The 13,129-nt window shown below is 37.7% G+C and overlaps 1 protein-coding gene across 5 annotated transcripts in view; it reads right to left on the bottom strand.

Moving 5' to 3' along the window:
- The window catches only part of GRM1 (glutamate metabotropic receptor 1), a 398,087-nt gene extending 393,584 nt beyond the window's left edge, over nt 1–4,503 (bottom strand). For 4 of the 5 annotated variants that reach the window (XM_038526271.1, XM_038526276.1, XM_038526273.1 and 1 more), the window contains exons 1-2: nt 4,370–4,503; nt 1,892–2,919 (exon numbers count right to left, since the gene is read on the bottom strand). In XM_038526271.1, the coding sequence (XP_038382199.1) occupies nt 1,892–2,606 (715 nt within the window). In that variant the 5' untranslated portion in view covers nt 2,607–2,919; nt 4,370–4,503. Of the gene's footprint in view, nt 1–1,891; nt 2,920–4,334 lie in introns of all 5 variants that reach the window. The other variant, XM_038526272.1, reaches the window with a different exon arrangement.
- Between the last annotated feature and the right edge of the window lie 8,626 nt (nt 4,504–13,129).

The following is a 13,129-nucleotide window of genomic DNA, read 5'->3' as shown; positions in this document are numbered from 1 at the left end:
GTTCCAAAATAGATAAATATTATATTAAAACATGGAAAATAAAACTAGTGTATAAAAGTATGAAGTATTACCTCTAGATAGAGGAATTTGTACCTTTTATCTCTATAAACAATTAAACCTAGCTTAATGGAGAGAATTATTTAATATATGTCACATTCCATCTAGATTTCACTGTTCCCTTTTAGAGAGATCTAATGCTGATAACTAACACATCTTGAATTTATGCTTTCAAGCTGTTCTGCCTAAACACTAGAGAAAACTATATTAAGCATTAAAGTATAGGAAATTAACAGTAGACATTAATATGCACGAAATTAACATTTGAACCTAAAAGTGTGTCTTTAAAAAGTTATATGAGATTTTTGTTGGAAAAGGGATATGTCATTCATTATTAAAAATCAAGATTCAGAAACATGAGTCAGTTGTTAGAAGTCACAATATGGCAGCAGAAAGTTTTTTTTTTCCAAAAGCAAACTCTGAAATTATAATGTATTATTCTACATTATTTTTGTTTGTCCTGAAAGCTCTGCTCCCTTTATAATATTAAATCATTGGTTTTCATTAACAATCACCATATAACCACTTCAGTAAGAATGCTTCTTCATTTCTAAAATCAGACTTCACACCAGTAACTGAATATTGTGTAACTGTTAAAAGAATATGAAGTCATACCTTTCTTTCTTGGCCTTTTTTTTTCAATAATTTGATAGTAAGAAATATGAATGCAGCAATATTCTCAAGATTCTCTTCTATATGTCAGCATATATACACGAACTGTTCTAGGCATTAATGTTTAAATCAGGCTCTTGGTTTCTTCAGAAACATAAGCATATAAGAGAGTTAAGAGTAGTTGACTCAAAAGTCTCATTTTATCCCCAAATGTATACAGGTCCCTCTCAGAGGAGGAGAGTAAAAGAAATATTTATAAGAAATACTTTGTGAATTTATGTGAGTAAAACCATAAAAATCAATGTTTTTAATCTTAAGTAAATCTATTTCATTTTTAAAAGCCATTTTAAGACAAATGTCTACTATCCTTTTATTAGTAATTGATCTAACTAAATTCTAATAAGCAAAGTCATTGTGTAAGAAGAAAAATACTAGACCAAAACTCAAATCCAAGAAGTCACCAGTGCTATTTCTCAAAAACAAGAAAATTCTTGGGAGGAGTGATGACATCTGGACAATTTTAACATATGTAATAGAAAATAAATGGTTTAAACTATTTACTTTTCAAAAAATAAAATAAACTATTTGCTTTTCCATTGTATCTCAGACACTCCAGAATTTGAAATAAGTTTCTGATATATGGAGGGAGATGACTGCATTAATCCAACATTCACAGGTGAGCTTTGGATGTGAAACAAGGGCCATATTAAGACAAAGAACCTTCAGCTGTTCAAGACAAGATCAAGCTTTCGAACCCAATGCAGGGGACAGCATGGTGTGGTTTCTTTTTTTTTTTTTTTTTTTTTTTGGTTTTGTATTTGTTTTCCTAATTGCTCATATTGGATTAGTCTACTAAGCTTGGGAAAATCATAGCCAGTCTCTTAACAGGAGTACACCACCTTGGGCAAACAAGCCTTTCAAACACAAACTCAGAATGTGAAGGCAGATATCTAAGTCCAGAAATTACAGTTGGACACTGTTTATGGAGAGTTCGTATCTTATAGGCTCCTCCTATCCCCCAAACACCACTGGACACAGTTTTCCTACACCATTATTACAGAATGAGGATAAGAGGCAATGGCTTGGTGGGTGTGTACTGACAAGGGGTGAAGTGTGTTTCCCACAATGCTGTTAATAGACAGACAATACTAGGATCACGATGGCACATCATGCAACGGACTCGCTTTTCTCTGTACCTTTCTTTCCCAAATGCAATGCCTACCTTCTGTGTGGACTGCAGAGACATAGGTCCAATTGTAACGTTTGACTATGTCAAGCATTGCCCTTGCTTGCAAAGTGTCAGAAGGGACAACCCTCAGGAAGTATTTGTACAAAGTTTTGTCACTCAGGTCGATGCTCGTAGCAGAATATGCAATCTGGGGGATGTCGAAGAGCTGAAGCAGGTTCTGCACTTGAATGGCTACGGAGCTGGAGCCCGGGCCGATCACTCCCGCAATAGGCTTCTTAGTCCTGCCTGAGGGGAGGGACTGGCCGTCAGGCAGGCACCGGTTGAGCCCATCCTTTTCGTCTCGAATGGAAATCAGAGAGTCCCTGATGAACTCAATGCTCTGCTCCAGAGCCACGGAGGAGTGCCAGCAGGAGTCTCGGATCTCACTGCCCAGAGTGATATTGGGCAGGAGGACGGGGTCCGCGTTAATCTTATCCAACGTATGGAACATGGCCTCCACTCTCTGGATGCCGTACTGCTCCCGGATCTCCCCACACTTCCTCTCGGGCACCTTCTCGGCCGGGGGCTGGTGGTGGACTGAAAAGAGGGCCCCAATGATGACATCTCCGTCCATTCTGGCCACCGAGCGCTGAGACGAGGCTTCCGCCAGCAACACTTCCCTGCCGGGTCCCCTAGGAAGAAGGGACATCTCCAAAAAGATCGCCGGGAAAAAAACCAAGAGGAGCCGGACCATTGTGCTGAGGACCATTGTGCTGTCCGTAGCCAGCCCGCCGCGCTCCCACGCGGGTCCTGCCAGCCGCCTCTGCGGGCTCGCAACCGAGACAGATGCCCGACGCCTGCCTCTCCCAGCTGGGTCCTGCGGGCCAGCACCGCCGGTCCGACACTTTCGCCGCCTGCACCCCCGCCTCCTTCTCCTCCTCCTTCTCCTCCTGGGCCTCCAGGACCACCTCCTTGTCCTGGAGGCGTTTCTAGGGGAATTCGAGCCCCCTTCTTCTCCCGTGCATCAAAGTAAACTGGTCACGAGTACAATGGGCGTCGTGGTGGCAGCCGTGAGCTGGACGCTGCCGACAAAAAAGGATGAAAAGCAAAGCTCCGTTATCACAGGACCTTTTTCAAAACTCCGGGCCAGTGATGTTAATAGTTGCCCGGTCCATTTCATTCCAGCACATCAAGGTATCGGCTGGAGGGACGGCTTGGGAGGCAGCTATGGTCAGGGCGGAGGACGGTGCGTCCTGCCCGCAGTGCCCTCAGCGGTCCCTGGAGGCGCAAAGCCCCGCCGACCCTCCCCTTCCTCCAGCTGCAAGCCTTTTCCAGGACCCCAAATACCCATTACGCTTACAGGCTTGAGGGGGGAAAGGGAATAAAATGGAGGAGGAGCTAAATCGTTTAACCCACGAGAACTTTCCGGATTTGAAAAGATCAACTTTTCCCAGAAGAAATTTGGAAACTCATTATGAAGGTGGAAGCATTACTTCAAGATGAACACAAGAAAGGCATGTGCCTTTTACTTTAACTACTAGGGGTTGAAGAGACCTCAACATACAAACCGAGTAGTAAATATAATTTGCCAGGTTGAGGAAATCCATATTAGTTACTAAGGCAACGCCTGGTAAAGTCTCGGCATGTCGGAGTTTGGTATGTCTCCCACACCCTCCCCCCTCCACCACCACCCCACACTTATCCGAGAAGTCAGGCTTACTGTAGATGTTCAGGGAGAAAGGGTGCAGATAAGGTAACTTGTTTCCCGCGATGGAGGGTGGAGGGACGAGGTGGAGGGGGGCCCCTGCACTCGCCTAAATTGGGACCTTTGGCTTTGCACATTTCTAGAAAGGGAACGGAGGGGAGCTTCCGTGTAGCTCTTGCAGCGGTAGCCCAAGCCTGGCCGCGTTCAGAACCCTGGACAGTGCTCAGTCCAGCTGCAAACACATTCCCCCGCAGGACCAGGAGGGGACGCCTTGATCAGCGAGTTGCAATTCTTTGACCCCCATCTAATCCCTGACTTTGCTCTTTTAACCCTCCTCCCTGCATTCTTTACACACACACACACACACACACACACACACACACACACACCCCTCCCCTAGCCTCCCACCTCCCCTCCATTCTCATTCTCTTCGTCTTGGAGCCAGGGCTCCTGCAGGTATGTTCAAACCCGTCTGCTTCGGGGGCAGAGGCGCCAAATCTCAGCCGCCTGTGGGGCTGAAGTTGGCTCCCTCTCGTTCCTCCCAGCTCCCTTTCTCAAGGTGAGAATCGGACGAAAAGGAACTAAGGGAGCGGGCGGAGAGCAAGAGCACAGGACGTGAGCCAGGCCAAAGGAGGAAGACAACCCAGGCATCCATGGGTCCCGACACTTCCCAAGGATGCTAGACTAAAAGAAATAAGCGGAAGATGCCCCTGGGACCAGGAGGAAATCCCATAGATGGGGACTGTGTCTGCCAATGTGGGTGGGTTTCACCGCCCGGAAGTGTCTGCTCACCTGGATCTGCTTGGAGAATTGGACTTGAGACGTACCTGAGTCCGGGTAGACAGCGCTACGGTCCTCGGGCCAGAACACCGCTCGGGCCACGCTCGGTTCGCGGACGCCTCAGCTCTAATCCAGACGGTGCAAGGATGCGATCTGGGCTGTACACTAGTGCCCTCTTTCTTCAGCACTATTTTACCGCAAGGAAAAAAAGAGGGAGGGGGAGGGGGGAAAAACAGGTCACCCAAGGCTTGTCTATTATCTCATGCATAAAAATCAGTGGTTGGATGGAGGGGGGAGGGAAAGAAGGCTAGGGAGAAATGAGACAAATTAATTTCTCTACTACCAGAGGGTTCTTAAACTGTCAGATATATAAATAGTCAGATCTGGCAAAAGGAGTGGGGAGCTTCTTAGGCTGCTTTAGGTGAATATTCTTTGTATATATTTCAAGGACCCAAATATATTTTCCCTGAAGTAAAGCCCCTACTTGAGGGAAACAGAATTAATACATGTGTAGACATCTAGAGAAAGTCTATTAGTAGGCTGCAGGGGAAAGGCTGCATAGGGTGGGAGTAGGGAAAGGAGAGATATGCACATCAGGAATCAAGGTAAGCCAAAGGAAGAGAAGCAAACATTGGCTGCATTTTCCAGGTCAAGATGTAACTAAATTGAGATGAAAGTCAAGTCACACGAAAACACTGGAGTGAAAAACACTTATCCAAATTCCTCCCAGGCTGCTATCACCCTCCCGACAGGTCTCCAGTGTTGGTTCTTACTGTGTGAAAAGTGGAAGTTAAATCACATTCCTCTGGGAACATGTTGGCTGAGCAGAATGTGTCCCAGCTGCTTCAGAGGGGAAAGTGACAGTGTGCCTTTCCACTCTTGTTCAAGGCTTTCTATTTGTGTCAACTCCAGAGAAGAGAGATCAGCTTATGTGGGTCCCTTATAATCACCTTGCTTGTGTCATCATTATTCTATGGACTGGTGCCATGTCCAGCTGGAAGGGACAAACCACACATGGTATTTTTAAATACTTTTTTTAGTGTGTTCCATGAAACTTAAGAAAGGAAACAATATCTCCTGTCCAGAACAGATTCTCTTTCTCATTCTGGTTCTGCTTTTATTCCCAAGTGTCAGATTTTTCTGGACTTTAATTAGACAACATAAGGAGGATTGGTTTTTCTTTTCTCTTTCCACAAATAATGCACTGAATCAGGTAATGGCCTTTAGACATAAAGGTTCTCAGTTCTGGAAGTAATAGTATATTTACTCAAGGAAAATTGGAAGAAGTCAGTTTCTCTCTTCACACATAGGGTAAAATGATTCTCTGCCTGTACCCTTAGAGAGATGTCTGCTCTAAGTAGAGCAGGCCAAAAGTGTTCACAGTGCATCGTATTATCTCACTTATTCTAATAGTCATTTAAGTTCCATTTTAGATAATGTTATTCTAGTAAGATAAACCTAAACATGATTTTCCTGGAATATTTCATAGACACAGTGAACATACAAAGATTTCTGTGCATATATAAACTATTAAATATGATTTGCAGGATTAGAGAAAGCAATGTCTCTGAAGTCCACATTTAGCTTCAGTGTGTACTCTTCAAAGCTGAATATTTTTAATACATTGCATTGACATAGTTTGGGAAAGAATCTGCTACTGGGGGAATAATTAATATTCATATTTATTTGTTCTTAATACAGTCCAAGTAAAAACTACACATTCAGGCTGGCTGAAACAAATCATTTTAAAGAGGAAGAACTTAGAGATTTTAACATAGAAGATTTATATGCATGTATAAATTAAATAGTGCAGGTGTTAAGAAAATTTTTAGTCTCAAAAGTCTTGACTCGATTTTATCAATTAAATTTATTGTTAATTACTTAAGACCCTTAGAAGGCACAAGGACAAAAATAAGTCAAGAAGAAGGCATTGAGAAAGAAGACAAGATTAGCCAAATATGCTCTTTCTTTCTGAAAATTAACACGTTATCAAAGCAGGGAGGGTGTAATACATGTACAGACAACTCAGGAAAGGTTCTATTAGTAAAAGTGAAGAAAATTACTAAGAGAATGAGTTACATACAAATTAACAAATATACGTGAATACATTAATATAAGCATATATACTAATTTATAGGAGTTCAAAAAATGTTAAAGGTCCATGAATGCAGAAATGCTGTCAGTGTGAATATTTATTCAGTGCTAATAGTGTAGAATATTACATTCAGTATGTGATTTTGCAAGGTAGAAAGTGTTATGAGTATTTTGATTTGGGAGATCTATTTTATACAAAATGCAGTGGAGATTGAGTGAAAGATCACCCAAATACTATCTTAAGACAATGATTTAAGGTGTGGCTGTAACAATAAAGACCAAAAAAAAAAATGCTCATTGTTCTTATATGGTAATGAAACAACATTATCCATAAACAAAATTGTGTCACTCTCCTTAAGAATGTATACACAATTTTCATTGCTCTCTGATCATAAAGGATATCATAGAAGAACTGGTCTAGATTTTAAATAAGCAAAAGGATGTAAAATTTTCCTCATGAATTCAGTTAAAGATTCATATTTTTTCAAAGTGAGCAAGAATAAGATTTTTTAAAAAAGAAAAAGATGGATAAGTTAACCACATCTTCCAAATTATAGTGTACCTTAGGGGGTGCTTTGAAAAATAGTTTACATAGTCATTGGAATATGGAAGTGAAGCATACACAAGAGGTAATAGACTTATAACTGAAGAGGCAGTACTGACTGAACATAGAAATGGGATCAAAGAAGGTCTTTGTAGAAAATTGATTTGTGGAAAATTGATATGTATTGTATTACTAAGGAAATATAATTATGTTCAAGTAGATCAATGTTGTGGAAAGCAAATACCATGGTTTTCCATAAAATAACATGTTCCATGGACAATTAATTTAATCTAGTGTTACATTTCTTATATTCTTATATTTAATTCATGGGTTCAGCAAGATAACTCAAGCCCCAATGAGATTTTTCAGTTTCTTTATCCAATTTTGTTTGCACATTGCTTAAATCAAGAAGGAAACTGCTATATCCTCATAGAATGCAATGCTCTGAAGCAAAGACAATAAAAATTATAAAATAAAATCCCTTTATTTTAGAAACTCAAAATATTGTTAGGAAACATGATTAACAAAGTAAACAAAATATTTTTAAAAAACTAAAATAAGCCAAATTTAATATACATTCAATTGATTTATTGGTCTGATTAATTAGGCTATAACTATATATGCAGACATAGGACCAAAAGCATCAGTTTTCATGAGCAAAAAGAAATCAACACTGGCTCTGTGGACTCATTCAGATAGACTAGAAAGCATGCATTTTGCCACATAGTGTTCCATCACAAGTATCCAAACATTTATGTTTAAAGTATTAAAATGCTATTAAAGAGAATAAGGAAAACACAATTATTCTGAAAGCACAATAAGGGCTACAATCATTGCCTGCTTTATACCCTGCTGTATCCCATTGTCTAAAAATAATGTCTGGTTCATAATAGGGGCTAAAATGTTTGTTGAATAAATGAATGGATATACTCTCCCAGAACACTAAAAATATTATCTTTTTTATGTCTTTCTTTAAAAATATCAAAGCCAAGTAGTTTCTAGATATTTCTGAGTGATTCTTCTTATAATGTTAGAAGAGTAATTACTTTGCAACTATTTCTCAAGTGCAAGTAACTAACCTAATTAGTATTAAATCATTGGAAACATATTTATATTACAAATTTTGTTTCACTTGAAGTACTAAAATTTGTTCCAAATGTGAAGAAACCATTTTCATTACCGTACTGCATTTGCACCAATAGCAAATAAAAACTTAAAATTTTTATGAGGGTAAAAAGAAGATAATACATAAAGGGAACTTCACCTTTATCCAGTGTTGTGGCTATATGATTTGAAAATAACCACTTGAAAAGATTCTCAGAACCATCATATGAGAACTGTAAAACAAGCATAGTATCCTAGTCCTGGAGAAGGGAAAATTGAAGAATTTGAAAATTCAAGAATCTGTTCCTTGCCTAAGCTTAGTGAACAAATCAAACTACTGTATCAAACTACATTTATTCCAAATTCATTAGTTCATAAAGACCAATGATATGGACTGACGTGTTACTTATTTTCATTTTACTAATGAAATGTCTTTAAACTGATGCTCTCTTCTCAGAAAATGCTAAAGTGATAAAGAAAGTGAATTTGAATTTCTTTCCTTTTGGGCCTTTCATCAGTTGAGGGCATAAGCATTACAGGTGATTGTTCTATTTGCTTAAAATAGCCATCTTTTATAACAGTTCTAATAACAGCAGTAACCTACTTGCATAGTCTCACAGTCAACTTCTGAACAATTAAGAAGGGAAAGTATCTAAATTTTCAAATCCAACAAAAGCCTTCATTAGAAAATGACTTATATTAATACAGTTTCACCTACACAAGAAATTAAATTATTATTCCTGTTTAAAAAGCAATATATTGTATTCCTACCTCACTGTAACAGAATATATACTACATGGTTGTTATCTCTCCAGCACACCACCAAAATAGTGATCTACCTAAAATACAGCCCTTCTCCTTTCAACTTCATGGTTCAATATCTACAATATATCACAGTTGCTAATAGAATAATGTATAAATTCCCCAACTTGGCAATCAAAATCCACTGAATGGGGAGGGGGTTCATTCAAGCAATACATAGTAACAATTTGTATCTATTCCTTCCCTTCTCTAAGGTGGACAAAGTTGGAAGTGAGCAGCTGACCAGAGAAAGCTGTCTCAAATGCTCCTGAGGAGGCATCAGAAGAACAAAGGCAAGTTTTGGAAAGTTTCCTAGGTAATTCTGATGTGACCTTTAATTGAAAGCTACTGACAAAATTTTATCCCATTCTCCTACTTACACTTTCTCTAACCAAATAAGCATTGCATTTTTCCATACTTAAGGTCATACCTCTCACTCCATAAATAAATAAATAAATAAATAAATAAATAAATAAATAAATAAATATTTACCCATCTTTCTTTTTTTTCTACGTACTTGCCCTTCTTCAAAATTCATTTCAAATTCAGCTTATCCATGAAAGCTTCCAGTTCCAAAGGAAATCATGGGGAGAAGGGAGTGCTCATTTGGCATTTTTACGTGAGATGACACTGTAAATAATATTTCTCATTTCCTTAAATTTGTATTTTACCTAGCCTCATTCACAATTGCTGCTGTCACTTTCAAAATAGTGATTTAGGGCAGCTCAGGTGGCTCAGCAGTTGAGTGCCACCTTCAGCCCAGGGCGTGATCCTGGAGACCCAAGATCGAGTCCCACATCAAGCTCCCTGCTTGGAGCCTGCTTCTCCCTCTGCCTGTGTCTCTGCCTCTCTCTCTCTCTCCCTCTGTGTCTCTCATGAATAAATAAATAAATAAATCTAAAAAAAATAGTGATTTATCCCAACTATATTGCCATTAATAAAAATAATTTACTAATTATTTAATAAATAGTAATACATTTTTTAATATCATTAGTCTCAGTAAATAATCACCCTTTCAGTGTGGATTCAATTTTCTGGGAGTGGACAATTGTTACCAAAATTATTAAATAATAAAAAGTAACCAAATTCCTTGAAGAGAGAGAACTATGTCTTGCTCACAATTCACTCTCTAAAACCTTAAGAGAAAAGAAAAACAAAAACCTTAAAGAGTAGCTATAACTCAACAAGTATTTGTTGAATAAATGGATAAGTTTTGGATCATAAATGAAATGTGATTCTGAAGAAATTATATTTCTTTGGCTCTAAGAACAATTTCTGAAGAGTGGGTCCAAAAATATTTGAGCAACTGCAAAATCATTGACTTTCTGAATGAAATAACGGTCATTTGGATATAAAAATATGAATCAAAGTCTATATTTTTTAATTATCATTATTTTTGGTCACATAATTATATGATTTATTGGGGGTTATTTAGGAAATAATGATTAAAATTTAAAACTTCATACACTATTTGATTTAAATTTTATTTTTAAAAAACATGCAAGATGCATATACAACTAAAGGAAATTACATCAAAATATTAACAGTTATTAGCTAAAGAATGTAGTATAATTGATAATTTCATTTTTTCTGTATTTTTTCCTAGAATTTCTGCAATAAATATGTGTTAATGCATTAAAATGTTCCACTAAGCTGGAAAGCAAATCAAATAGTTACCAAATATCTTCTATAAATGATGGTGGGTTCAAAGAACCAAGTTTACTAGGTCATAGCTGCTATCTTCACCTGCTTTATCCACCATCTAAGATATTCCATTACCCTTTTTATGTAATAAGAACTCTTTTGAATACTGCAGACACCATAGTAAACAAGATACATCTCTGGCCTTCCAAGAGCATGGAGTGAGAAGCACGGCTGGTAAATAACAAGTCCAAAAAAGTGTGGAAATCCAAAGCCCTATGGAACCATGTGGGAAGGGCACTAGTGTTTTATTCAAAGTTCAAGAAAGGCCTACCAGAGAAAGTAACATTAAAACAAAGATTGAGAAACAAGTGGGAGTGACCTACGTGAAGAGAAGAATGAATAGGCAAAAACATAGTCCAGACAAAGAAACAGCAATAGTCTAGAAACAAAGGAGAGTGCAGGTGTTCTAGTGCAACTATAAATGATTGTCAATTCCAATGCAAAGTAATTTAGGACGGGAGTAGAGGTAAGTTGTTCCTCTGAGAAAGAAAGACACAATAAAGTGCTTTGTAAATCATGTTAAAGAATTTGGAGAGATTGTAGCAAATAGGCCTAATAAGGTTGAAATTGGTGGAGGAAGAATAAGTCACATCGTTATATTTAAGATTTGGAAAGATGACTCTGATAAAAGCGAAATTATGGATTTCAACAATGTGAGAATCAAGAACAATTTAAAAGCTGCTAGACTATAAGGGTTTTTTAGAAGAAATCAGAGAAGAATATCTTTGTAAGTTTGAGGAATGAAAATATGTCTTAGACACAAAATGCCATAAATTTTAAAAATTAAGAAACTGGACTTCATCAAAATTTAAAATGTCTGTTCCTCAAAAGATATTAGTAAGAAAATAAGAATACAAGCTACAGATGGGAAATATGTGGCAGACAGAGGGATAGAGATGTATATGACAGAGGTCTTATATCTAGATTATGTGCATAACTGCATTATCTGCTTGACACAGGTTTATTCCTTGAGTATGAGTAATTTACTAAAGCTCAGAATTTTCATGAAAAAGGTTGCTTTGTAGGCTTAACGATAAAGTTATTTTCCATACTTAAATAAACTCATTTAAATCATTCAGATATACTGAATTTATACTGATTTATAAATCCTTTACATGGCCAAACCAGCCAATCCAGTTCACCATGGAAGCACTTAACAATCAATACACCATGCTGTATCATTAATACAATTGGGACTATCATGTTGATTCTGGTAGCTGGCCCCAGCAAACCACACCAACTAGTTTGGCTGACCACCTATAATCCGAGATTAGGATTCTGAAGTAAGCTTATTATTGCACGTTCTTGAAGATTGAAACACAATAATTTCTAAGGTATTTTCTGCTTTTCTTGCAGTTAATGCTTTTCCTGCTTAAATGTCATTTTTCCTACCCTATAAGTCATGATAAGTTCACATGATTGTGAACTTACAACTACTTGAACAATTAGGAAATTTATAAAGTCTTGATTTTTCAAGCTTATGGCATAAAAATCTGGTATTCTAAAAGAGCTGAGGGAGATGTGAAAGCTAATTACATAGTAATAATGATAACAATAATAGTTGTTAGTAGTGATGATGATGGTAACAAGGTAGCAGAAAAGATCCCAGGTAAAAGCTCTAAGAAACTTCAAGTGGCTGAAGAAAAAGAACCCAAAAGAGGGGAGGGGCATCCAAAGAAGTATAAGAAAAACCAAGACAATAAGATGTTAAAGAAGCTAAGAAAGAAGAGGACCTCAGGGAGTAATGGGTGTGCAGGATGTTGCTGAAACACACAAATTATGATTAGAACATAAAAGTATCCCCTGAATTTAGTGACATGGAGGTACCATGACTGGTAGCCCTAGCAAGAGCAATTTGGTCAAGTGCTGGGAGTAGAAACCAGACTGAAGTGATTTGTATAATTAATCAGATACAGAACAATCCAAGAGAATTTACAGACTCATTTTTAGAATTAATGAGAATTCTGCAAAGATGCTATACTAAAACCAACTTCTTTCCTACATACTAACAAGTAAGAGAAAAAATCTAACTAAAAAAATTCTTTAGTGGCACCAGTGTGGTTCTGTCGGTTGACTCTTGATTTTGGCTCATGTTATGATCTCAGTGTGGTAAGACTGAGCCCTGCCTTGGGTTCCACTTTCAGTGTGGAGTCTGCTTGTACCCTTCCCTTCCCTACTTGTGTTCTCTCTCTCTCTCAAATAAATAAAATTTTTAAACAATATATTCTTTAGGTCTGGGTAAAGAAGGCAAGTTGAATGTATTCATTTACTTTTGTTTTCTTATTAAACCTCATTAAAATGACAATAAAGATATTCTTAAACCATAAGGCAATGAAAATAGGAAATGAGAAAATGTGGCAGGAAGAATTAAGACATAAGCTAAAAAAGCAACTGATTTTGAGAAGATTCAAGCAAGTTAAATTTTAAATTGGCAGTGAGAAAATCCATAGGCAATTTACAGTTATACCACAGAACCTATATCCAGAAATTGGAGGCACCAGCTACCTCTAAAAGTAGATATGAGAGTGAGGCTAAAAAATAAGAGAATTGGTTAAAATTT

The sequence above is a fragment of the Canis lupus genome, chromosome 1 (assembly GCF_011100685.1).
Source record: "Canis lupus familiaris isolate Mischka breed German Shepherd chromosome 1, alternate assembly UU_Cfam_GSD_1.0, whole genome shotgun sequence".
NCBI lineage: Eukaryota > Metazoa > Chordata > Mammalia > Carnivora > Canidae > Canis > Canis lupus.
Note: the sequence above shows the minus strand (reverse complement) of the source record. Positions and strands in the feature narration are given on the sequence as shown.